The sequence below is a fragment of the Ceratotherium simum genome, chromosome 3 (genome assembly GCF_057802395.1).
Source record: "Ceratotherium simum simum isolate JZ-2026a chromosome 3, ASM5780239v1, whole genome shotgun sequence".
Classification (NCBI taxonomy): domain Eukaryota; kingdom Metazoa; phylum Chordata; class Mammalia; order Perissodactyla; family Rhinocerotidae; genus Ceratotherium; species Ceratotherium simum.
The window spans coordinates 64,319,897-64,346,966 of record NC_141902.1 but is presented as its reverse complement, the minus strand read 5'-3'; the positions used below and the strand labels follow the sequence as shown (position 1 = coordinate 64,346,966).

Below are 27,070 nucleotides of genomic sequence, written 5' to 3'. Positions count from 1 at the left end.
CCCTGAGGTCACTCCCTGACACAGGATGCAATGGGGTAAAGGGCCCCAAAACCCCAGCCTCTCTCCCATGCCCCTGTGTAAATGTACTCTGGTCAACCTGAATTATGCCCGCATAATGTTTGGGAGCAAAAGGGACCCACACAGTCACATGTCATACGTGCATAAGGAGGCCTATCTGTAGAAATCTTCAGAAATGTAAACACAACGAGAGGAAAGAGTGATAATCACATGTTATATTCCAATTCCAATAATCCCTCAAAGGTGTTAACAGGCCCTGTAAACCTATCGACGAAACGACAGTGGACAAGCCAGGTGGGCACTCTGACTTATCATGAGTTTCTGTCATTGACACTGGTTGTTTTGGGCCATCCAGGATCCACTCTCCCTTCTTTTGGTTCAGCATCTGGATTTCCTTTTTGGGAATTAATTCTCCCCCTCTGTGTGTAGTCTTCATGAGACTGTCAATCAGGACCCCCTCACCTCGCTCCTGCCCACCCCTACTCCCTCCCCCGGCCAAGAGGCAGCCAATGTGGTCGACGCCAAGTCAATTAGGCTCTTATTTCCAGGGCTTTGAATCTTGGATGGAGAAACCTGCTGGAATTTATCCATTGTAGCAGCAGCATGTGAGTAAGACCGTCAATTCTGGCCACCTAGACTCCCAGAGCTTCCTCAGTTTCTGTCTTTCACCAAACCTGTTCTATACACTTCCTGTTGATTCTCTGAGCTTCTGGATATCCTTCCAATAAAATCCTTTAGTGTTTGACTTAGCTAAAATCAGCGTCTGTTGCTTGCAAAAAAAAAAAACAAAACAAATGCTAACTAATACAGATGTCCAGCTTGCGTCCTCAGATTCCGGACCTATCTGAGGATTTCTAGGCCCAACAAAACCCTATGATCTTATGGGGCCGGCCCCGTGGCTTAGCGGTTAAGTGCTCGCGCTCTTCTACTGTGGCCCAGGTTCGGATCCTGGGCACGCACCGACGCACTGCTTGTCTGGCCATGCTGAGGCCGCATCCTACATACAGCAACTAGAAGGATGTGCAGCTATGACATACAACTATCTACTGGGGCTTTGGGGGAAAAATAAATAAATAAAAATTAAAAAAAAAAACAAACCCTATGGTCTTAAATGGTTCTAAAAATGCTACTATGCCTATTAGTCCATTCTCCATAAAATTCTCTTGCTCCTCCATGGTCAGTAAGAAAGAGTATTTACAATAAAATAAAATGAGAGAGAGAGAAAGACAAACTAGCAAGCCTTAGAATAGTTCTACAATGATGAAATTTATACTGGCTCTAAATGTCACTTTCAGGAATTGGAGAGACAGAGACAGAGAAGGGGAAAGAGAATAATGGGCTTTTTAAAGCATAGTTTATATACAATAAAATGCACAGATCACAAGCGTACAGCTCAATGGGTTTTGACAACTGTATACACCTGTGTAACATCGTGCCAATCGTGATACAGAGCATTACCATCACTCTAGAAAGTTCCATCATGCCCCTTTCCAAATAATCCTTCTCCACTCCCATAGGCAAACACTGTTCTGACTTCCAACGCCATAGCCTAATTTGTCGTGTTCTAGAACATCATATAAATGGAATCAGACAGCATGTACTCTTGGATTTGGCTTATTGTGCTCAACATAAGGTTTCTGAGATTCATCCAGGTTGTTATATGTATCAGCAGAGTGTTCTTTTTTTTATTGCTGAGTAATACTCCTTTGTATAAATGTACCCACAGTTTGTTTATTTAATCCCCTGTTGATGGATATTTGGGTTGTTTCCAGTTTGGGGCTATTATGAAAAAAGCTGCTGTGAATATTCTTAAATCTTTTTTAGGAATATATGATTGCTTTCATTTCTCTTGAATGAACGAATTTAATTGGTGAAGAAGCTTTCTATAATAGCTTCTTGCAATAATATACTTTCCAAGGAGGGGGAAAAATGCCTATTTTCCATCTTTTCTTCTAGGATAGAGCAGCTTCATAGATACCATTCTATTAACCCCTTACTCCCTCTCTACAAGCTTCATTTTGTCAATCTACACACATTCTCATTTCTCTACCATTCTAAACAAACCTTTCTCTCCCCACTTAAACTAGCAAACGCTCTCAATACGCCTTCTGCACGGCAACATTTTTTTAAAAAAAGAGCTAGCTACACTCCCTGGCTACCCTCCTAATTTCTTTCCCATAGTTCTCCACAGCCCACTCTAGTCTTATTTTCTCAGTTCTCAATCTCTCCTTGACCTCTTGCAGTGTTCAGCTGTGTTGATCGCCTTTCCCTTTTTTTGTTTTTTTAGAAGAGCTAAACTTTAATGACTCAGATAGTTTTCACAATGAAAACAGGTACTTGAAGACTGGTCTTGAATGGTCACGACTGTACGACTCCTTCTCCTGGCTTCCATACACATTCAGAGTAGAGATTCTGTAGCCAGACCCTGGGGTTTGAATCAGGCTTTATCACTTCATAGCTGGGTGACCTTGGGCAAGTTATTTAACTATTCTATACCTCTGTTTCTTCTGTAAAATGAGGCTGACAATAGCACCCCCTGCTGTAATCCTCACAGAAACCCTGTGAAGATTAAATGAGTTAGCATTTAGAACTGTGCCTGGTATGCGTAAGTGCTCAATAAACACGAGCAATTTCTATTGTCTCCTTTGTTCCTGTTGTGGTGTATGTGATAAGAGAACTCTATAAGCCATAATAGAATGTATTAATGTAAGAGATGATATAAGGCATTACAATGCCTTGGTCCCACCTCTTCTCAGGCTCCTTCAATGGTTGAGCCTCGTTCCCTGGTTCTTTAAGGTAGACATCCTCCAGAGCTCCCTTGATTCTCTGTCCTCACCATTCTACACTCTCTTGAAGGTCTTATTCATCATGGTGGCTTTAATTATCACACCAAGGCCAATGACTTCAAATATAGGTCTACAACCCTAAGATATCTCCCTTAAACTTCAGAGTTTACCATGAATGCTGCGATTCATTCAAACTCAACATGTACAAAACCAAAATCACTGTTTTGTTTTCACAAAGAGGTTCCCTCAGGATCTTGCTTCAGTCTCAATGGTATGCTCATAGGCTAAACAAACATGGCCTAGTCTTATCAGGTATTCCTAGGCATGTATAAGAGAGTTCAAGAACGGGTCTTGTGGGGGGTATTACTGGACTACTCCTCTCGCTTCCCTAAGGCCTGCCCTGTCCACTCTGAAAGGTTCCTAATGACTACGGACTGTCTGTGCAGGAGGGGTGGGCTGGGGAGTGAGAGTGCCAGGTCACTAGGAATGAAGCTGCTTCGTTAAAACATGAACCTCCTAATTCCAGGTCCACCAGCACTCAGTCCTAAGCCTTCCTCCCTCATGTCTCACAGTTTCGATATTACTGTCCACGTTTTTATCTGACAGCCCTTGCCCCATGCCCCAGTGTGGTGTCTGTGCCAGGGCAGACTGTGGGACTGGTGAAGCAGCACACCTGGCCACCTGGGCACCAACATTCCATCTCTGCCCCTCAGAGCTTCAACCAAAGGTAGGAACTTGATCTAAGCAGCTCCGAGCCCTGTGGCTATTAGAGACTGTGTGGCACCTTTAATATTCCCCAGAGCAAAATCTACTCTTCTTGCAAACAGTCTAATAAAAGTCACCTGAACTTACAAGGAAGGCATTCAGGGAATTTTGTCAAAGATTTCTGCCTGTGCTAGTCATTAGGGCTGGTCACAGATACTCCATTCTCCTCCTTTGAGCACACTGTGGGATGCTACCTCCCTGCTGCCCTTGAAGCTGAGTGTGACATGTGACTTGCTTTGGCCAATGAGATGTGAGCAGAAACAACACGGATCATTTCTGGCAGAAGCTTTAAGAACCTGGGCATGATTCTCTTGTTCCCCTTCCCTGCCTCAGTGGAAGCCTAAGTTGAAATGCAGCTTCTATCAGCGTTCTATCAACCCGAATGAGCAGAATACATACTACATTACACATGTAGCATGAACAACAGACAAACTCTTGTTCTAAGTCACTAGGATTTGGGTTCTTTGTTACGACTGCATAAGCTAGTCACTCCTGACAGATACAATGGCCCTGTTCCTGTGACCACTTGGCAACCTCCAATTTCTGACTCAACCTCACCTCCAGCTTTTAGATTTCCAGTCCATTTAGTTCAGCTCTCAGGGCCACATGGTGCACTTAAGTTATGCAAGCACAAAGCTGTCCCCTGGTCTATGGATTAAACTCTAGACTCCAGTGCTGCCCAGCCCCAATACCCTAGGCATGAAAACAGGTACAACTTTCCCCAATGTCAACATCTAAACAAGAGTTTTCCTATTAAAGTGTCCCATTCTAGCTAGGTTGACCACAAAATTTATTAACCAAAGTGGTTTTGAGAGTGAAAGGGGACTGGGGCGACAGGCATAAAGCATCACTGGTCTTGGGTAAACAGGGCCACATGGGCACCCGAATTCTACTTCCATCATCTTTACAATATTAGGTCCAAGGCTACGAGAAAAACTCCTAGAGGCATTATCTCAGGATAGATCACCATATCCAGGAAATGCGATTAAAGACCTAGGAAGAAGCATGTGGTAAAATTAATGTGTTTATCAGAGAATGTCCTCTGCTTTTACTATTCTATGCGGCATTGGACTGAATGAGTCCAGCTGTTTCCCTAAGCAGGCACATGCAAATAGCAGCAGACGTCCAAACAAAACTAATAGCCCAATGCAAAATCCAGCCGTAAAGTATGAACATCCTGCAGAAACATTAACAGCATCTTCCTCCCACTGGTCAGCCTGGAAGTCATTTAAGAGGAAGAAGGACAAAATCAAGAAAACAATCTTAGCAACAAAAAGAATTCTTTAAACAAAGCCAAAGTAAATGCAACTGCAGTGACCATGGGCTCCTCCTCCCCTAGGCATGTGAGACAAATTAATGTCAGTAAATATTTTAAAAGAATGCTGAATTCCCTAGGTAAAGTATCACACTGTAAAAGACAGCTAATTTCTCTAATCTGCTGCTATTCTGCATTTTTCTTTACTTTGTAAAACACCAGGATTCTAATTGGCTCATTGAAAATTTCAGCGGCTTATGGTCAAGAAGTATAGAATGATTTTTTGCAGAAGATTCTGTTTTTCTGTCTGTCCCAATTCCCACTTCCCCCCTCTCCCCTTCATGTGATATGGGTCCCCTACTAGAGGGTTGGTCACACGACCTGAGCTAGCCGGAGTACCCCCATGCCCGGAACTCAGGTCCAGGGATGGGAATACAAGATCCACACAAGATCACAGCGTGGTCTTTCTGAGATTGAAACCATCACTGGGCATGTTAGTTTCCTAGGCTGCCATAGCATATTAGCACAAACTGGGTGGTTTAAAACAACAAGAATTTATTCTCTCACAGTTCTGGAGGTCAGAAATTCAAAATCAAGGTGTTGGCAGGGCCATGCTCCCTCTGAAGTCTCTGGGGAAGAATCTTGCCCTGCCTCTTCCTGGTTTCTGGTGGTTGCCGGCAATCCTTGGTGGACCTTGACTCATAGCTGCATGGCTTTAATCTCTGCCTTGGTCATCACATGGCCGGGCACCTTCCCTCTGTGTCTGGGCCTGTGTCATCACCTAGTATTCTCTCCGTGTGCATCTCTGTGTCTCTTCTTTTTTCAAGGAGACCTGTCATATTGGATTAAGGGCTCACTCTACTCCAGTATGACCTCTTCTTAACTTACATCTTAATTATATCTGCAAAGACCCTATTTCCAAATAAGGTCATGTTCATAGGTACCAGGGATAGGACTTCAACATCATATCTTTTGGGGGGACACAGTTCAACCCACAACATTAGATGAGAGAGAGTCTCTCCCACTACGATTGCAAGCTCAAAGCCATGTGAGCATGCCCACCCACCTGAGAAGTAAACAGAACCAAAAGATGGAGAAAGACAGAGAAAGGCAGGGCCCTAATGTTAATGAATCCCTGGAATGCAGCCATACCTGAAGCCAAGTCCACCTCTTGGACTTCCCAGTAACAGGACCACAAAATATCTTTCTTGTTTAAATGTATTTAGGTTGGGTTTCTGTCACTCACAACTAAGAGTTCTAATTAATATATCCACCAATGAACAAGGCTATATAATGTGAAATCAAATAGTTCCCCATAATCTGGGTGGGGAAGAGTGAGTGAGATATGAAAATAATTGGCCATGAGTTGATAACTGTTGAAATTAAGCGATAGGAATATAGGAGTTTATTATTACACGATTATACTATGCTCTCTACTTTTACATATGTTTGAAATTTTCCAAAAGAAAAAGTTAAATCAAATGTTAAAAAAAAACTCCCCCAGGACTCACACTTAAAGTCCAGCACAATTCAGGGCAAACAAAAGAAGAGAAAAGGTAGAATCATACATAAACCAGACAACAGCAGGCCTCCACAGGGAATATTTGCAATACGTGAAAACATTAGCTCGAGTGTTCTTTGCGGCACGCATAGCGCTTTTGACACCAGACCTGAGTCTACCAGGGCTTGACACAATCAGGAGGTCTCAGATAACAGTGATTGGCAGATGACCACCCCAAACTATGCGGAGAAGGTCCAGCAAACGGCTTCAGCTCCAGGGTAAACAATAGACACACAGTGCACCACTGGAGGAATTCACCTTTCCTCCTAGTTAATCACAATAAAGCAGCTATTATCCATGGCTAGCAATAAAGCAAGGGTGTGGCTCAGACAAAAGACAGGGTTACTTCTCTAAATGTGTACTGACAAGACTATTGTTCCAACACAAGAATACATTTCACGGTTTATGAAACACTCATGACTCTGTGCCTTAATTTAAGCTAGAGTCACCACCTCTTCTGGGATCCTGCCTTCTTCTTGGATTAGAGGTTCTTAACCCCAGCTGCCCATTAGAATCACTTAGGATCTTTAAAAAAATCCTGATGCCCAGGCTATACCCCAGACCAACTAAATCACAATCTCTGGGAGTGGGGCCCAGGCATCAGTATTTCTAGAAGGCTTCTTGGTGATTCTATTGAGCAGCTAAGGCTGAGAACCACTGCCTCAAGTAGACCTAGCTCTGTAAGGTGGTCACTCACTTTGGATATGCGCCTCACTTCTCTGGGCATCTCCTGGTATCGGTCACACCAACCCCACTTCCTGATCTGCTCCTGTGGGTAGATCTCAATCAGTCCAGTACCTAGTTTCTTCCTCTTCGTAGTCATTTCCTAGGGCTGCCATGACAAAATGCCACAAACTTGGTGGCTTAAAACAACAGAAATTTATTCTCACAGTTCTGGACGTCCAAAAGCAAGGTGTTGGCAGGCCATGATCTCTCTGAAGGCTCTAGGCAAGGATACTTTCTTGCCTCTTCCAAACTCTGGTGCTTGCTGGCAATCCTTGGTGTTACTCGGCTTGTGGATACATTACTCCAATCTCTGTGACTTCATCGTCACTTGGCATTCTCCCTGTATGTCTGTGTCTTTTCTCCTCTTCTTATAAGACCACCACTCATACTCAATTAATTGCCGACCCTACTCCAATAGGATCTCAAATATTTACATTCGCAACAACCCTATTTCCAAATAATGTCACATTCTGAGGTTCCGGGAAGGAAACTATTCAACCCAGTGTGCTCTTCTTCACCCACACAAAGCCTAGATGTTGTCTTCATCAGAATGCATATAAGACCTAGCTAACTGGGAGCACAATGTCTTTTAAACAAATTTTTATTTTGAAGTCATTTTAGATTTATAGAATAGTTGCAAAGATAGTACAGAGAGCTGTATGCTCCTCACCCAGCTTCCTCTAATGTTAACATCTCATAAAACCATGGTACATTTATGAAAAGTAAGAAATTAACACCAGTACAATACTAGTAACTAAACTCTACACTTTATGTATATTTCACCAGTGCCCGTTTTCTGTCCCAGGATCCACATCAGGATACCACCTTGCATTTAACATAATGCTTTTAAGAACGAAAAGAGTCTGAACCAAGTTCTGATCCACAGCATCAAAAATTCACTTCAGGCTTCTTTCTCTAGCTCAGCCTCCAGCTTCGTAGCCACTCTCACTTTTGCATCCAACTGGTTCTATGTTTCATGTGCTCACCTTTCTTGTTTGGATCTGATAGTTTCAATTTTTTAGTCAAGTTAGTCCTTAACAATTTTGAGGTCATGGGACCACTTTGAGAATCCAATAGAAGCTACAGACTCTCCTCTGAGAAAAACGCACAGACAAAAACAATTTTGCATCCAATTTCAGAGCAGATATCAATCCCCCCTCCTCCTCCCCAAGGGCTTCCGCCTAGGCACAACCTTTCACAGCTTGGCTTTTCCAGGCATAGATTCTGTAATGAAATCAGCATAACTCACTATCAAGCTCTCTCCCAAGACAATGTCTCCAGATCCTGGACATAGCAGCAGTGTTCCACACTCTGGGTTTTTACCAACAACAGCTGCCCCAGCCACTGTCTTGGGCTGAGGCTGGGCAGAGCTCTCCAGCTGGACACTGAGGACAACTGGACTCGCTCTTTCTGGCCAACTTGGCTGTCTGTATTGAACCCCACAAGTTTTGCTTGACCCATCACCACTTTGGAGCCCACTTTCCCTGTGATGGGAAGAAACATCTCAGAATTTAACACTTCTTAGTCCAAAAGCCATGTTATCATCACCTGGGTTTCAACAAAGAAAGGTGACTCCAGGATCCAGAGCAGTACTGACAAGTTCTACCAAAATTGGATCTTCTGTCATTTTGAAATGGCAGGAACTTTGTCCCAAGGTCAACGCCTGCCTACCACACTTCATCTTTGGAAATAGCATGTGAGGCCCCTCACAATGAAAGCCAAACAACTGTCAACCCTACAACCCTACATGTTCTCTTAAGCCACCACACCAGCCCCTATAGCAGGAACCAAAGAAAAGGGAAACCATCCCTGCTCACTCCTCATAACCTTAATTTGAACCTCTTGCTCCAACCCGTTCTTTAAACCCTGTTCTGTCCCACTTGTTCTGCCATCCTCAGAAGCTGCTTGTTTCTATCAGTGCCTCATCCATCTGACTGATGGTCCAGGTGTCACCTGAGCTACATACCTTTGGTAAAGATCCCTGCAGGCTCCCCGGTGCCCTGGGGTCACACATTCTCCCCTATTGCCACTCTAGCCAGGAGCACACCAATTCCTCCAGCATCAACCACAGGGCAACAGGGTTGGAGAAAAGATAAAAATAATTCCTATGGACAGGGCTGGGTCTATTCTTACCTTCTGCAAATGGTTCCCATTCATAAAATCGGCCCATGAATGGCTTGTTGTTGTAGGATGCACATTGTACCTCTCGGATGCTTCTACTGCTTTCTGGGCATACCTAATAAAGCAGAGAGCAAATATGCAATTAGTGTCCATATTTCCCCATAGCCGCAGCCAAATCCCAGGAGACCTCTCCAACTTTAAATGCCAGTCCTTCTCTACAGAAACCAGGGTTTCTGAAAATTTGCTGATCACCTACATCAAAAATTTAAAATGCAGATCCCAAGGCTTCATTCCACAAGCTCTAAGTCAGATCTTTGGAAGGACACTAAGTTTTTAACAAGCTCCCCAGGTTAAGTTTTTGCACACCATAATTTGAAAACCAGTCACCTAAACCTTCTGCTCCTGACAAATTGGTCTGCTCACCTCCCTCAAAGAGGTCATCCACTTCCATCTGTTTGACTTTGTGCGTGCCATTCCTGTGCATGGGATAATATTCACAGCAAACATGTGCAGAGCCCTTACCATGTGTGGGCACTGCTGTAAACATGTTACACATATTAACTCATTTAATCCTCACAACAAGCACTGAGGTAAATATGCTAGATTTGCAGATTTTTCACAGATGAGCAAACTGAGGCATGGAGGAGCCACACTGCCAGCAAGGACAGAGGCTGGATTTAACTCCAAGCAGTCTGGTGCCCACCAGGCTGCACCTCAGCCTCCTCCCCATCTTATGCAAATTCTCTCCGCCATCTAACACAGGCGCTCCCAGCCTTTGCACACAAAAGAATCGCCCAGAGATCTCATGGGAAATGCAAACTCCTGGATCCCTCCCCCAAAGATTATTATTCAGTAAATCTGGGATGGGGTCCCGGAATCCGTATTTTATCAAATTATCCAGGTGCTTCTGATACACTAGACTACTCAACGAAAATATCCAGCTCCTTGTGACTTATTTCCTTCTAATTTTTAATAGTAAATATGAGCAAAGTGTGACATATAAATAAATGTGAAATAAAAGAAGATCAGAATCTGTAATTCAAATTGCAGGTAAAGTATGATCTAGCTTTTTTAAACCTAGCTGCACTCAGTTTAAGTGTGGGGTGTGTGTGTATGAGTGTGTGTTTTAATAATCAGAAGGGAAAGGAATCTGGCCCCTTAAATATTAAAAGCCGTATGTATAGTCTCTGGAATGAATAGCTAGGAAGATAGCTCAAAGTCCTGAAAGATTTATAAAGAAACCTACTGTATGTATCAGAAAGCCCAGGTCTTCTGGAAGATGAGGTAACAGAGGGAGGAAGGAAACGAGGTGGAAGGAAAAATGTCTTGTCTTGATAAAGGGCAGTCGGGGGAGGCTGCTGGTACAAACACCCAGGGTGGTCATAACCCTGCTGCAGCCTGAGCCAAACCATATGGAGCGAGAAGCCATGTGAAACAGAACGTGATAGAAACTGGCGGGAATAAAAGGGCTGGGTGGATGGGCAGGGTGGGCTGAGCTCTGACAATCAGTGAGGAGCTGACAGGCTGGGGAAGGCTGTCTCCAAGGGCTCTGGAAGCCAAGCTGCTGGCAGCCCTAAAGCTGGAACCATGTAGACTTCCAGCAATACCAGCTGTCTCCTTGAAGGATTTGGGGCTAAGATGCTTTTTACAACCCTTTGACCCAAACCAGAGTTCAACTAGAATGTGATCAGTTGGGTGACTTGGGAGAAAGCACCATCCTTGCAACGAGAAAGACTCTCTCAGGAGTTTGTTAAAAATACAGATTCTTGGGGCTGGCCCAGTGACAAAGTGGTTAAGTTCACGTGCTCCACTTTGGCGGACCAGGGTTCGCAGGTTCGAATCCCGGGCACAGACTGACACACTGCTCATCAAACCATGCTGTGGCAGCATCCCAAATACAAAATAGAGGAAGATGGGCACAGATGTTAGCTCAGGGCCAACCTTCCTCAGCAAAAAGAGGAAGATTGACAACAGATGTTAGCTCAGGGCCAGTCTACTTCACCAAGAAAAAAAAAATATGGATTCTTGGGCCTCACCCCAGTGGGAGGGTGGGGAAAAGGACCTAGGAAAATATGCTTGAATTGCTCCCTCAGGTGATTCTGGTGCCGCCTGCCTGGCACCAGACTGTGCAGCAATTAAGAGCCACACCCAAGCCTCAATCTCACTCCAAATTACTTAACATGCAGTGTTGGGGCAGAAAAGAATCAAATCCAACTCCTTTAATTTACAGATGAGGAAACTGAGGCCTGGAGAAGTGGTGTATCTTGCCAAAGGTCCCACAAGGACATAGGAAGAGAGCCCAGAGCGCTGACCACCCACCCTGGCTATAATCAGAAACTACAGATGAGCTGCTGGTTGCAGGTATTCATAATGGAAGCAGACAAGAACAAGGGGGCTAAATGTCCTGTTTCTCGAATAACCACACCCACGTACAGCCAGAAGCCATCCTAATTAGCCTGGTGGCAGTTACCAGAATTGGAAGCTGCAGACCACACAAACTTGGCCAGTCTGCTTAATCCTTTTCTCTCCATCAGCAAAGTATCGCAATAGACCAAACCACGAACCAATGCACCTTCAGAATCATTTTGAACTGCTCAATATTTGATGATATAAATGCACATTTCATGACATGGAAAGCAGTCCACAATCCATCAAACGAAAAAAGTGTTAAAATCATTGTGTGTGTGTGTGTTGTGTGGAGAGAGAGAGAGAGGTTAAAAGTTATCTCTGGAAGGTGGATTATAGAGGTTTTCTCTTTACAATTAACTTTTGGTTTATTCGTATTGTTTAATTTTTCTGCAATACATATATAATATTTATGTAATAAAAATTTATCAGTATTGAGCCCTTCCAAACACATTTGGCCCTCAGCCAGCTTTGCATGCGCTTGTAGTTTACAAACCTACAGTGTGTTTTAATACTCCACTAACACCTGGCGGTCTTATTACATCCATATGCATCTGCCAAGCCAACCAGTCACCTGTGATGAGTCACTCAGGATATCCGGTCCCTGGTCATCAACAAGTTCCTTATATCCGAGCATGGCCCAGTTACCTCCTAAGGCAGGAGGGCTTAACGTAGCATCAGACCCACAGTGGGGAGTCAGGTGCTAAGGCAGCAAATCTACCTACAGTTGCCAGGAGGCAGCCGAGCCCAAGGTTCACTATGGTATCTAGCAAGCACCTAGCATGGGAAGGTGCAGCAGAAGGTAACAAGGTGCCCTGGCAGATGGGCATGGCCCTGTGCGTGACCCTGAGCAGGGACTCACATGATGCCAGGCAAGCTGCCAGTTAGAGGTAGGGCACTACTTCCTGGGGAGGAGAGAGACCTGGCCAGAGAAGTGCAAGGCTCACAGGGCCCACACATGGACGTGGGTTATTGAGGCAGAATTATGGTACAGGCGAGGAAGGTAGAAGCCCGGAGTCATGATGATGATGTTGAGAATAGCTAACTTTTACTGACACTTACTAAATGCCAGATATTCCACCATAAGATTTATGTATATTAGCTCATTTAATCTGCACAATTATTATACCCATTTTCCACATGAAGAAGCCAAGGCAATGAAAAGTCAAATGAGCTGCCCAAGGTCACAGAGCGAGTGGTGAGTCAGGATTTGAACCCAGACACCAGAACCTAGGCCAGCAACCACCATGCCATGTACCCCTCAAGACTGTGTGGACAGCAAAGTCAATTTGCAATGGGTCCTCAGGCAAGAGGGCCTTAACTCCTTCCTGTTTCCTGTTAGGAAAGGTCCTAGAAACCAAGGTCAGATTCAGCCTCTGAGGCCTGGTAAAGTAACCCCAGCTGTAACGAGCAGGGAGCTGTGGATTGAGGATGAAAACCAAGCAGGGCTGGGACATCCTGTTTCATGTCTCTTTTGTAGATTACATCTGTTTGTACTTGTCATACTATTATCAGTATACGATCTCCTCTCATTGTAACAGACTCTCTGAAGTTAAAACTTTCAGGTTTCAGATCATTTTACACTTGTTACATTTCAAGTGGGTTGTTTCCTGATGCCAGAGACTGAGTCACCCTCACCTTATCAGTAATTGTCTCTATAATACACTGTGAATTGGCTTTGGGCAGATTTCCTGCAGACGCTAATCCTTTCCATGGGCACAGATTCTTGCAATCTTCAGGCCAGGAAACTGAGACAGGGAAAAAGCCATGTAGATGGAGATCAGGCTCACTCAGGATGGGGCCAGCAAAGACTGGAGCTTTACAGCCAAGAAATGCCCCTGGAAGACAACCTCCTTCAAATGACTCCCTTCCACCCAAAAGAGGGAGGGATGTTTCCACTGGTCTCTTATGGGAAGAGGAATAAAGATGTACTTTAATAGAATGAGTCGAATCCTTGTAAAGCACTTCAGGCTCTATCCAAAGTCCCATCGAGACAATTGCCTGGGGTTGCTATGAGTCACAAAGAGTATTATGGAAACTCAGGCTGTTTCTAGCGACCCTGGTTAATCCTGAGATGACAACTGCCAGTACCTAACTTCACTGCTCAAGAGGCCACTGTCGGTGATCACACACTTACCTTCTGGTAATTAATTACTTTCAGTTCCCCAGGAGACTGAAGAGCATCATCCCCAATGAAGGTGGCACCAAAGAACACGACCTTGAAGTCTGCCTGGACCAGATATGCACTTTTTTATCCTTTGCATTGCTTTGGAGTCAATCAAAAGACCAGCTGCCATAGCAACATATGATGTATTTAACATTACCACGTGAAGAAATCTGAAAAAAGACATCTAGAAAATGTCCCTGCACTGCCATGAGAAAGCGGCTATGTGACCTGGGCAAAGCACTTTGCTTCTCTAAACCTAAGCGACCCCATTTCAGTAACAAACCCAGCACCACTCCCGCCACCCAAGGATTCTTGTGAGGATTAAATTAGTAATACATTAAGGTTTCTAGCTCGTAGTAATGCTCAATAAATATTAGCTGAGTTAGAATCTAAGTAGACATCAAAAATGAATCCAGCAGTTCCAGAAGTTGTAAGCGCCTGAAAGGTAGGTGTTCTGAGCAAACATTCCCCTCCTTTCTCTTCTGCAGCTGGAAAACGAAGCCTGTTTTCCAGCTGTAGGATAATATAACCATGGACCAAAATTTCTTACAAGTTATTCAGCACATTTTTCAAATATATTTAATATCTGCTTTCTCAAGTCACTTGGAACAAACTCAACCTTGCAACAACTCTTTTGCCACCTCCCACCACTTTCAGGGCTCCTCTAGACAGCGAATTGGTTCATTCAAAAGAGCTGGGTCAAGGCTTTGGATTTAAAAAAAAAAAAAGAAAAAAAACCTGAGGGTTTCTTAGTTCTCAGACACTTTTTTTTCCCCATCCAAGTTCATAATATTCTTCTAGAGAAAAGCATTTCCCTCTCATTCAGTATGCACATCAATACATACGATACATTCAATACGATACATATACACATCAAGACCCAAAAGATATTAATATGGCTAAGCCCATCCATTCATCCAGGAGTACCCTATATATTTAAGTACTCTGAACACACGTCCATACAAATCTAAGCCTATCCCAGAAGTGCTTATTTATTTCTCCCTCCTTAGATTATTTATATATCTCTACGCATGTAAGAAGGTCTAAAAGAGAATATCTTTTTTCTAACTAATTAGGAAGTATATGGCAAAATGTAAACTTTCTAAAACATTCAAAACTCCCACTCCTCCAAGGAGCACAAAATTTCCTAGTGGCTACCTTAGGGATCACATGAATATGACTGGCTTCCTTCCCCTGTGCTATCTGCCAGGGCAGAAAGTGCAATTCTTTCAAAGGCAAACATTCATTGGGCCCTTCCTATGTGGCAGGTGTTGTGACTATTGAGGATACAGAGAAGAATCCCTCACAACAGTCTCTTGTGGGGATTTCACAGGCCAAGGTGAGAAAAATACATAAACAAAACATGTCATCCAATGAGAAGACCATAGTGAACCATTTGGGCACTAAATTTCTAATCTTACAATGCAAGAAGTCAACTGATCCTTCCTAATGTTGATAAATCAAGAAAATATAAGTTACTATATTATATATAATCAAAAATATAACTGAAAATAAAAATGTGACTAGCAGAGATCAGCCGAGTGGGAAGAAAGGGGGTCATTTCTTCATCTTCCAGAGTGAGGAGTTGACGGGAAAGATGTGAAGTTGATATATCAAGAAGCAGAAGTATTAGTATGCTATTTAGAGTTAGGGAAAGAATGACTGTAAGAACTAAAAATTAAAAATGATTGCCTGTGATTACACCTTGGGAGAGGGACTAGTAAATATACCTCTCTCTACCACTGATATTTCTTACAATTTGTATTACTTTTTACAATCAAGAAAAGTGACAATTGTGAACAATTCATATATATGTGTGTGTATGATTCATACACATATATTTTATGCATATAAAATATATGCAAGTATTTATATTTAATAAATATACTTAATGTTTAATATTTATATATTCGCATATATATTTCATATATAAATGAAAGGTCATTGATAGAATATCAAAAAATCAATCAGAGAATTTTCTATGGAGAATTCCTAGTGGTCTGAGAGGAAAGCAGAATGATGCAAAAAGCACTGACCCTAGCATGTATTTCCCAGATAAGGAGGTTGGTGATAAGCTCTGATTAGAGAAACTTACGTTAAGCCCCCCAGTTAGATGGCCTATCCATCCAGTAACTGGCCCCACAGTTCCTGGCAAGTTTTACATCTTACCGAATTACACTGAATTGTTACCTGGCCCATCTGCTAATTTCTCCTTAAAACTACAGTCAGGAAGTTGTTTGTCAGCTCCTCTTTCATTCAATGTGAGTCTAGAAATGGGGTGGAATTAGAATTGCCTAAAGGGAGCTTAGCTACATTTGAGATTTGTCAAACATTTTCCCTTACTTTGAGGCAGAAACAACTCCACAGGGACAAATCCATTGTCAGAAGCCAGTCTCACTCCTGGGAAATTTACTCGAGAGTCACTGATACCAGAACTCATGGGGCTGTGTTTGCTAAAAGCTGCTTTTAGCTCCAGGAGTTTTCCCCCTCATAAGGTTAAGTGCACCTTGTCTAAACTCAGGATCACGCCTCCTTTGGCAGCAAAGCCCTTTAAAAACTCATAACCTGGTCCCCGCCTTGCACAGCGGACTCCCTAAAGCCCCCCTTCTCCAGAAGGTGCAGGAGCGGAACGTCAGTCTCCTCCCCAGGGAGAAAGCGTCCAGTTCAGAGTGCTTTAAGAGAGGAAGGTGGCAAGAGAGACACCTAGGCCTCCAGGACAAAGGGCTTAAAGTGTCGGGGTGATCAACGTATTTAGCAAATAATAAAACAACACCCCAGAAACAGTGAGTAGAAACGAATTTTATTTTAATTACATCCCTCAGTCACCAGAGGGATTGCAGCATGGTTTTCTCCTCCCCTGTTTTACCCCTATAGAGACCCTAGTTCTTTTGCTCCCAAATCTTGGCCTTCAATAAGCTTCCACAAAGAAGAAACTTAACCATTTACTCGATTCCTTGAGTGCTTATTATTTTTAGCTACAGCTGAGAAAGTGCAGGGCTGAGGATAAACCTTGGATACCTCCCTGTGTTTCCCCTTCACTGCTGACATAGTTGCAGGTGAAGACACCACTCATTGGAAAAACATCTCATTCCACGAAGAGGCCCCTCAAGCACCCCCTTCTTGCTCCTCAGCCCTTATGGGAGCACAAAGGGCCTCTAGGATCCCTGTCACCCCTCTTCCTAGAAAATCCTCCCCTCACCTGGGTAGCCTGCACTTCTCTAGGAGGCCTTCACTGACTCCACCCAGGCCAGGTTAATTTCCACTGTACGGAGATCTCAAAGTGCCTAGGCAGCAGGTGCAGTGGTGCCTACGTCACGCACCTGTTATTACCTATTTACGAGTCTCTCTTTCCCACTGGACCCACAGCCTAACACCTGACCCCACTTAGTCAATGCCCATGCTGTGCTTATGGACTCTAAGCAAGAACCTGCAATAGTGAGTGACTTGGATTACACTAGTAGATATCTAAGATTGATGCCTGCTCTAAGACCATAGATTCTCTATCCATCCTGGGGTTTGCCACCTTAACTTCCTCACACACATTGTAAGCAAGAAAAAAACCCTTCTTTATCTTTAAAGTCTACCTTCAGAGATCATTAGTGTTGCGTTTATTATTGATTTTGCAGTATTTCATAGAGGACATCTTCTATGAATCAAACAATCCTAAAGACACATTAGAATGCTTCACATTCCCAGATGACATCGTAAGATAGGGCTTCATATTAAACATGCACATTTGAGTGTGTAAAGAATTCATTGCCATGAAGTTATCTATAGTTTCACTTTCATCACTTTAAATATGACCCAAGGGTGATTACAGCGAAACTACATCACAACTGAAATGCTGGGTCACTCGGCAATCTTGTTTTATTGTTGGACAAAGCGAAAGGCCTGTCAACCACAGCTAACCCAGAGGACAAAGGGGACTCTGAGTAAGGCTGACCATCTCATCCACAATTTCATGACTCAGCACTTAGAAACTGGAAGCTGTTCAGATATGGGGAGACCTTACTCCACTCCTATCTGCAGAGAGGCACATAAGCCATGTTTACTTATCTGGGTCAAAACGGTTTATTTACTAACAATGTGTCAGCACCCTACCCAGTGCCTTATACACATGATCTTATCTGAACCTCGCATCAACCCTATGGAGTGGGTACTACTATTATCCCCACTTGACAGATGGTCCTCAGAGAGTTAAATAACTTGCCCAAGGAAACTGGGGTTTGCATCCAGCTCAGCTTTGCTCCCAAGCCCACTCTCCCACACTGCCTTGCAGGCCTAACACCCAATTAAACCAGTGGATTAGAATTGCTTTCTGACTTTGCACCGTGTTTTAAAAAGTTTCTCACCCATGTAGCTCATGTATGAAAGTCAAGCAAGGCCTATGTGACATTTCTGTATTTTGAGATGTTAAAGAATAAATTCCCCATTAAGACTGCGATTCTTTAAAGGGGATGGGAGGAGGTGGGAGGGACAGGAAGGAGGGTCCCTACCACCTGGCAAGCATTGCAGCCCCTGAGATTCTGACACAATCCTGCCTTCCTGTCCTTGACTAAGCTGATTCTTTTGCCCTCAACGCTCTTTTCTCTTTTTTGGCCATCCTTGAAAGTCCATCTCAACTACGCCCTCCTCAGTGGAGTTTTCCTCAACCCTGTGGCCTCCTGCTCTGTCCTCCCAGAGGTCTTTCCCCTCATTAAATGCTCCAGCACCAAGCTCAATGACTTACAAGTGGCTGCATTTGGCACCTTCTCTGCCATTGGACCATAAGGGTGTTGAGGGAGGGATCACGACCAATGATGAGACACTGTTCCAAGATACGGAAGCCTGCAAAATCATTTCTCCTAATTCAGACCACCCTCGTATGTGTTACCGTACATCTCAGGAGTGAGCCTTCTACTGTGAGGGTGGTCTTAGAAAGGGCATGTTCCACCAAAAACTGGGGTTGGATATACTGGGTATTTAGTTTAAGGGATGGAGTTCTAAAGTCAGTGGATATTTCCAACTTGCCCAGGCCTACTTTCCATTCTTTTTCTTTGCCCAGATAATAATTGGGAGAGATCTCTAAATGTATGCATTATTTATTAATCTTTGGAGAGGACATAAGTAATAATCCGTATTCTCTGTCAGATTAGTCTAATTTTTGACAATATTGTCCTTCACCTTTTTCCTCTTTGAGTAGGAAAATTTACATAATTTGAGGATTCATGTCATCTCTTCATGTGGACACTGAGGAGGATATGTAAATGTCTACATCAGGTCATTGATGCTAAAATGCTGGAGCACATAGGTTCACACAGGGAATGTGCAAATAAGACAGCAGGACTGATACTGCTCTCCTCAGAAAGGCCTGCTTGCAAAGTTGGTCTTTGGCTGGTGTCTGGGAACCTGGATTTCAAAAGGGTTTCCATTACTCCCTAAGTGATAGGAGTGACTCACTATGCCCAAACTATTTGTACGAGCAAGATAGTTTATGCTGAACCCATGCTTTCCTCCTGGGAGTCTAAAATTTGGGTATGTGGCAGGCAGAGGATGCCTGTGTGACCATCCCCTAATAAAAAGCTTAGGCTCGGAGTCTCTAAAGAGCTTCTCTGGTAGACACACTTCACATGTGTTGTCACAACTCATTGCTAGATGAATTAAGTGCGTCCTATGTGACTCTACTGGGAGAGGACTTGGAACTTTGTGCCTGCTGTCCTCTGGCCTTTGCCCCACGTGCCTTTCTTTGCTGATTTTGCTCTGCATCCTTTCACTGTAATCAATCATAGCTGTGAGTACGACTATGTGCTGAGTCCTGCGAGTCCTCCTAGCAAATCATCAAACTTAGGAGAAGTCTTAGGGACCCATAACACAGGGAGTTTTAAAGTGCACATGGGTTATGGCCCAAGTCACAAGAAGCCATGGGCTTATGAAAAGAAGATATGCAGTAATAGGACCTCTAAGGAATGACATCTCTCAATAAGGGTAAGTAGGATGTGACTTGGGATGATGGAGTGCACTGGGGAAGACACTGTGCAAGTGTGGGAATTAAACCTGCACAATCCTTTGTCTACATTTACTTTTTTGTCCTCGGCTTGAGATATTATTTTGTCAACTTCCAGAATGACAACAGACATCATGAATTCACAAGAATTGTCTAAGATTCCTTGCAATTCAATCTCCTTAGTTTGGAGTTACCCCAGCATCCAGAGAAGCCACAACTTCTACATGGGGAGAGACAGCCCTGCTGTTGGCAGCATACGTCTAGCAAAAAACGCATTTTTAAAAAATGTAGATTAGGGGCCGGCCCCATGGTGTAGTGGTTAAGTTTGGTGTGCTCCGCTTCAGCAGCCCAGGTTCGCGGGTTCTGATCCCAGGCACAGACCTACACCACTCCTCGGCCATGCTGTGGCAGCGACCTATATACAAAATAGAGGAAGACTGGCACAGATGTTAGCTCAGGGCTAATGTTCCTCAAGCAAAAAAAGAGTAGGATTGGCAACAGATGGTAGCTCAGGGCGAAGCTTCCTCAGCAAAAAAAAAAAGTAGATTAAATGAAAGAAATGCTAAATAGACATCAGGTCCACATATATGCCAAATGCCTTCTCTTTTCCCTTCTCTTTATGATTTACTTGGTCTTCAAAATTAAGAAACATACTAGTCAATGGGAAAATGTGTTCTATATTAGAAATGAATTCATTTCATTTTAAAAGGATAGCAATGGATATTCAGGAACAGGGACCATGTCTGATCGTGGACACAAGTATTTCTTTTCGATTTATAAAGCACTTTCTTAACATCACCTCATTTGACCCTCATAACAACTCTATGAGGTAGATAATATGACTTTTATCTTCCATGGCGTCTGGTCTATTATAAGACAAGCAACGATGCTCAAAACTTACTGGTTGACTGATTAGTAATGGCCTTAGAAAAATTACTGCTTTACAAAAATTAAGAATTCCTGAAGTCTGCCAGTGGAAGAACAAGCTAAAAAGCAATCCAGGCATTCAGAGGAATTATTAAAATCACAAATTAAGTCATTTCTATGGACTCTATAGCAGGAAATATATTTTTAATGAGGAAATTGAAGCTAATATATAACAGCTGTCCTGTTACTGGTAACGGAGTATTAAGGCAGATTAAATTATTAATGAAAAATATAGCAACTTGGAAATTTAACCTTTAAACATTCTCTCATTCCTTTCTCTTTTATCTATAGTCTTTAAACCGATATTTAAAAAAAAAACATTTGGTCATCTGATCTAGTTTCCATTTATAATTTGTTTTGCTCCTCATCAGCTCTTGGATCTTCAAGTTATTTCCTATCAGACTTTTTCATGATGCCTGGAATAGCAGGGGGCCTCCAGGAAACTTACTGGATGATACCTACGCTAGTCAAACCTCCTAAAGCTCCCACTTCTTTGGCTCCACCACTGGTTGCCTTAAATTAGCCAACTGCACTTGACTCACAGACCCACGGGCAAAGAATAAATATTGTTGACATAAAGTCACTGTGTATTTGGGGGTTGTTGGATAGGCAGCAATGGTGACTGTCAGTAATGATTCAAGAAGTTATTCATCAGTTACTAAAATAATAACCTTATAAAAAAGAGAAGTATATGAGGAGACTACACGGAGAGAAAAGAGTGGGATGGAATATAAAAAGGTGCGCTAACATGGCCTAAAAAGCCACGCCCTCACTGTCTTCCACATGTTCACTGCCAATCAACAGAAAGGTAAGCGTAGCAGCTGATCCCAGGCCCAGTAAGAGGCAGTGAGTACTCACGTTGGTGTTGCACAGCTTGTACTGCCGATAGGCCCCAATGCAGGAGATTGCTGTAGACCGGGCAGGCTGGGAGAAGCTCTGAGCTGCCCTGTGTGCCCCCACGCCATGGCTGCTGCCTGTTTCCGGGCTATGGAACAGACTTGAAGCTGCAGGGAAGCCTTGGTCATGGGTCAAAGGCACCTGGTAGATAGAGGCCTCTGAGGCCTGCAGTCCAGAACGAGGGCCACTGTCACTCTGGTACAGAGACCCATGCTGGGGGGCCCGGTGGGCCGGTGGGCTGTAGCCATGGCTAGGACCAGATGCTCCCTGGGACCTGGAATGCTGAGATGAGGGCCTTTGCCTCCGAAGCCTCTGCGGCGAGTGGGCAGAGTCCGTCTGCAGTGGTAAGATGTACGGCGCCTTACCATAGCCATACTTGCCAGGGCCGATGGGACCTTGGGTCCTGCTCCTAAAGAGAGACACACAAGAGAGGAGATGAACAGTCATAGGATTTTTCATGTTAGCCCAGAAACTCTGATCCATGGTAGAGGGGACTGGGTAGGAACAGAAGCTTGGGAGAAAGCCTGTGGTGGAACAGGGAGGTGGAGGGGGGCATTCCAGGAGAGGGGAAGATCACGGAGGCTGGAACAGAGGCTGGAAAGCAGAATGTGGGTAGGAGTCAACACTGGGTGATGAGAGTAGTTGAAAATGAGGTTAGAATGATAAGCTGTGCTCAGTATGTGACTTATGTCAGAGGGTTGGGGCATTTTTGTAGGTTGTAAGGAGCCACTGAAGGTTTTTCGAGAAGTATAAAGATATAATTGTAATTTCAGCCACAGTAACTTCCCGTTCACTTTTTTCCTGATAATAATTTGCGGATTTTTTCTTACTCAACTGTGCCTGATATTTCAGACCGTTTCCATTACCACTCATGCCCAAATAGCTTTTCCAGGGAAGTGGAACTTAACTAAACAACCACACTCTTATGCAGTCCTGAGGCCTGACTTGCACTGGGTCAAACTTAATCTCTGAAGAAATGACAAAGAGATTGCGCAACTGGCTACTCCATCACTCTCGAGGCAACCCATGCTGAGCAATGGGTGAACGGTCATCTTCACATTGGTAAGGATCTTTAGATTTTGTCAAGACCTGTTGCCTTGTAAGACCTTAGGAAAATCACGTAAACAGTGGTATGGTGGTAAATGTTTAATAACTGGCTTCCAAGGGGAAAGAAAAGCCCTGATTTGTAGCATTTGCCCGTGGCGTAAATACTCCCACCATGGCCAATGTCAAGCTACCAATGTGAAAACACAATCAGCTCTAGGGAGCAGGGAAAACAGCTCCAGAACACCACTGCATGTAAATTTATTATGCAACTACTGTTTGCAAAATACAGAGCTAGGAATGGTGAAGAAACATAAAAGTGAATCAGATAGAGGTCCCAAGACCCCAACCTTACAACTGAAAGCAACTAGAACATTACACAGGTTGGGGAAAGGCCTTGGAAGCAATACAACAAATGGTGCTTTGGGAACTCGGAGGCAGGAGGAAGCACTTCTGTCTGGAGGGACCTAAGAAGGCTTCACCATCCCTAGTCTGAGAGTTGGGACACAAGGTTCCAATACTCTGTGGAAGGATTTAAGTAAGTCACCTAACTCTTACTTTTTTGTAAAATGACCAAACTGGATTAAATAACTGCGAAGGTAGTTCCAGCTCTAAAATTATATGCTTTCATAATAATTAATTCTACGTTTACATAAAACTGGAAATGTGCCCAAGGGTTTCTACAGGATGGCTCCATTAAAATAAGCACATTAAAATAGCAATCAAGGTGAAACATTAATTTCTGCCCTTATGAGGAAATTCTCTCTTCACTCTACATAACGACTGAATATAAAATTTAACAGACCACAACTAATTATTAACATCTTTATCACTAATTGCACCTTCATTCTTAGCTGATATGGTTTTGAATTCAACTGTGCTACAGTGTTTATTTTGCCTTTAGCCATTTCTCAATTAATCTTGGCAACACTTGGGACCCTGTTAATGATGGGGGATCTAGCACGCTGCTTTAAGAGATGCAATTAAGAAGTTAGTCTTAAAAATATACATAACTTGGATGTAATTTGCCTTTTTCTTTCTTGTGGTAGGCCAGGTAAAATGAATGACATCATGCAAAGACGAAGGAAAGAATTTCTGTGCTGTGTGTGTCTTTTTGGTTAAGACCTGAAAGTCTACCAAAAATTTTAGCCTCAAAGTACGGGGTGGAGACCCCAGCTGAGGGTATTACAGAGATGAAGACACATGGAGCAGTGCTTCTCAAACTTGAATGTGCACAAGAATCACCTAGGGATCTTGTTAAGAGGCAGATCTGATTCAGGAGGTCCAGGGTGGGGCCTGAGATTCTGCATTTCCAACAAGCTTCCAGGTGATGCTCGTGCTGCTGGTCCACAGACCCATCGCTTTGGAACAAAGTCATAGAACAGAATTGAAATTCCAAACAAAAGGGTGAGAATTCAACAACAAAATTTACCACTTTCAGTGGAGACAGATAGCTATAACATTTTTTTTAAAAACCTCTGAGTTTGTGACATATACAAAAATCTGCTGGCCTGGGCCCGGCTGCACTGCCGCAGCTCATCCAGTGAGAGCCGCCGGACCAGGACTGACTTGCTCTCACTCCTGCAGAGCAGAGGAAGCTGAGGGAGAACCCACCGTTGGCTGATGACTTGTGTAAGCGTCTTTCCACAGGCTGCCCATCATCGCTGAGGGGGTAACATACACACCTGCAAATGTATATTTTTGTATTCACATTGCCTTATGGGAGGCTCTGCCTAAACTGGAGAACCATTCATAATTTTATTTATTTATTTATTTTTCCCCCAAAGCCCCAGTAGATAGTTGTATGTCATAGCTGCACATCCTTCTAGTTGCTGTATGTGGGACGCAGCCTCAGCATGGCCGGAGAAGCGGTGCGTCGGTGTGCGCCCAGGATCCGAACCCGGGCCGCCAGCAGCGGAGTGCGCACACTTAACCACTAAGCCATGGGGCTGGCCCTGGAGAACCATTCAAAACCCACACAAACAGCAACACCATTGGAAAGATAATGATTTGAAAACAAATGACTAGCTAATTCTGATAAACAGACTCAAGAGAATGAGAGGCCAATTAGGGTGTGATTATGAGAGAGATGATTTCTGTATACTTGACTCAGAACACTTGGACAAGCAAAAGATGCATCCCCACTTGGCCAAGAGAACGTGTGTTTTCCTTACGGCAGTCAGAGCTAATCATTCTGACGGTTCAGAAGGGCCTCTTCCCACCAGGACAGAGTCCATCTGGCCACTTGCAGGGGGGCCTCCATGAACTGGGCAGATTTATGCAGAGTTGAGATAATAAGCACAGATGTGGCCGAGGGAATCTGTGGGGCCAGTTAACCCTTCCAGGGGAGCATGCGGTAGGTGCCTGGGGGGCTGTGAGGTCAATTAGTTCTGCTTGGTCTCCCCATAACCTATCTCTGGGATTTTACTCCAATTCCACACTTGTCAAAGCTCTGGCTAATTTTGGAAGGTTGGACCTCGAGAAAGAAATGAAAAAAGCCCAGTTTGGGATCAAGGACATGGGTGTTAGCATAGCATGGTGGTTAATGACTTGGACTCTGAAGCCAGGTTTCCTGGGTTTGAATCCCAGCTCTGCCACTTACTAATCATGAAACTTTGGATAAGTTACCCAATCTTTTGATGCCTCAGTTTCTTCAAACAGGGCCAGGACAGGAATGAGGCCAGTGACGCACACAGGGAGCAACATTTAAGCAGACACTCTCAGGGTCGTGCAAGTGCTGATCAAACCTGACAGTGATGTCTCCTTAAATGCTGTACCCTAGGCCCAGTCATGACCCGGTATGCATTTATAATAAATATGATAACAGTACCTTACTTATTGGTTGTTGTAAAGAGTAAATGACTTAGTAAGAGCAAAGGACTTACACACTGCCTAGGATAGAGCATGCATCATACAAGCATTTGCTTAAAAAAAAAAAAAGGTCTAGCTTGGCCATTGACTAGCTCTACAAACTTTGGCAAATAAGACACCCTATAAAATGAGAGTACACCCACTAGGATGGCTATAATAAAAAGGATTGATAATAACAAGCGTTGGAGAGGAGGTAGAGAAACTGAAACCCTCAGACATTCCTGGTGGAAATGTAAAATGGTGCAATCACTTTGGAAAACTATCTGGAAGTTCCTCAAAAAGTTAAATGTGGCGTTATTATATGACCCAGCAATTCCAATCTTAAGTATATACCCAACAGAAATGAAAACATATATCTACACAAAAACTTGTACATGAATGTTCATAACAGCTTTATTCATAATGGGTAAGAGATGGAAACAACCTACATGCCTGTCAACAGGTGACCGGATAAACAAAACATAGTATAGCCACAGAACGGATTATTATTCAGCCATAAAAAGGATAAAGTACTGATACACACTACAACATTGATGAACCTCAAAAACATTTTAAGTGAAAGAAACCGGACACAAAAGTCCACACATTGGATGATTCCATCATTACGAAATGTCCAGAACAGGTAAATTCATACAGACAAAAAGTAGGTGAGCGGTTATCAGGGGCTTAGGGGAGGGCAAAATAGGGAGTGACTGCTAAAGGGGACAGTGTTTCTTTTTTGGGGTGATGGAAATATTCTGTAATTAGATGGGGTGATGGTTACGCAACCTTCTGAATATACTAAAAACCACTGAATTATACACTTTAAATGCTGAATTTTTATTTTAATATTTATTTAATCATTTTAATTATGTCTCAATAAAGCTGTTATTTTTTTAAAACGCGAGCATAAATAATTCCCGTTTTATCTGCTTACAATGATGTAAAGATCAAATTGAGGTTACCGATAGAAATACATTTTTTTCGTCTGAAAGCAGTCTTTATCATTTGTTTTCCGTCACTTGTTTAAACAACCTTTATTGAGCAACTTCTGTGAATGTCTATTGAGCATCATGTGAAATGTTTTTCCTGCTTGTTCACATTTCCAGCCCTGACAACATAAGTAAATGCAGAGCCTCCCTCCCCCACAGTATGGCCCAATGACAAGAACTTGACAGTAAGGGTTCTGACACCAGGTTCAAGTCCCAGTTCTTCCAATGACTTACTACGGGTGTCTGGGGAAATTGTTGTTTCTTGAGATAATGGCTGCAAATAGCATTTTGGAAAGGGTAAGAAGCACATAAAATATTTTCCTTACAACACGTTGGCTGTCATCCAGAGGCTCGTTATGTGTGATGTTGTGCAGCTTTGCGAGGTTAATCCTGACCAGTCAGCGTGAAGATTCAAACAAAGACACCACATCCAGTCTCCCTTTCCCCAACTCATACAGGTACCCTAGAAATACGTCATGTACAACCATCATCTGTAACTGACAACGCCCACATTTCTATTGCATGCCCAGACCCCTCTCCTGGGTATCAACCACATATATCCAACTAACCTC

At 43.4% G+C, this 27,070-nt stretch overlaps 1 protein-coding gene across 2 annotated transcripts in view; it reads right to left on the bottom strand.

The window, feature by feature from the left end:
• THSD4 (thrombospondin type 1 domain containing 4) overlaps positions 1-27,070 on the bottom strand; it is a 557,961-nt gene that overhangs the window by 420,895 nt on the left and 109,996 nt on the right. Inside the window, exons 1-3 of one of the 2 annotated variants that reach the window (XM_087428624.1) lie at positions 23,902-23,981; positions 21,574-22,021; positions 9,245-9,347 (exon numbers count right to left, since the gene is read on the bottom strand). In XM_087428624.1, coding sequence (XP_087284750.1) covers positions 9,245-9,347; positions 21,574-22,021; positions 23,902-23,966 — 616 coding nt within the window. In that variant the 5' untranslated portion in view covers positions 23,967-23,981. Of the gene's footprint in view, positions 1-9,244; positions 9,348-21,573; positions 22,022-23,901; positions 23,982-27,070 lie in introns of those variants that run through there. The other variant, XM_087428623.1, reaches the window with a different exon arrangement.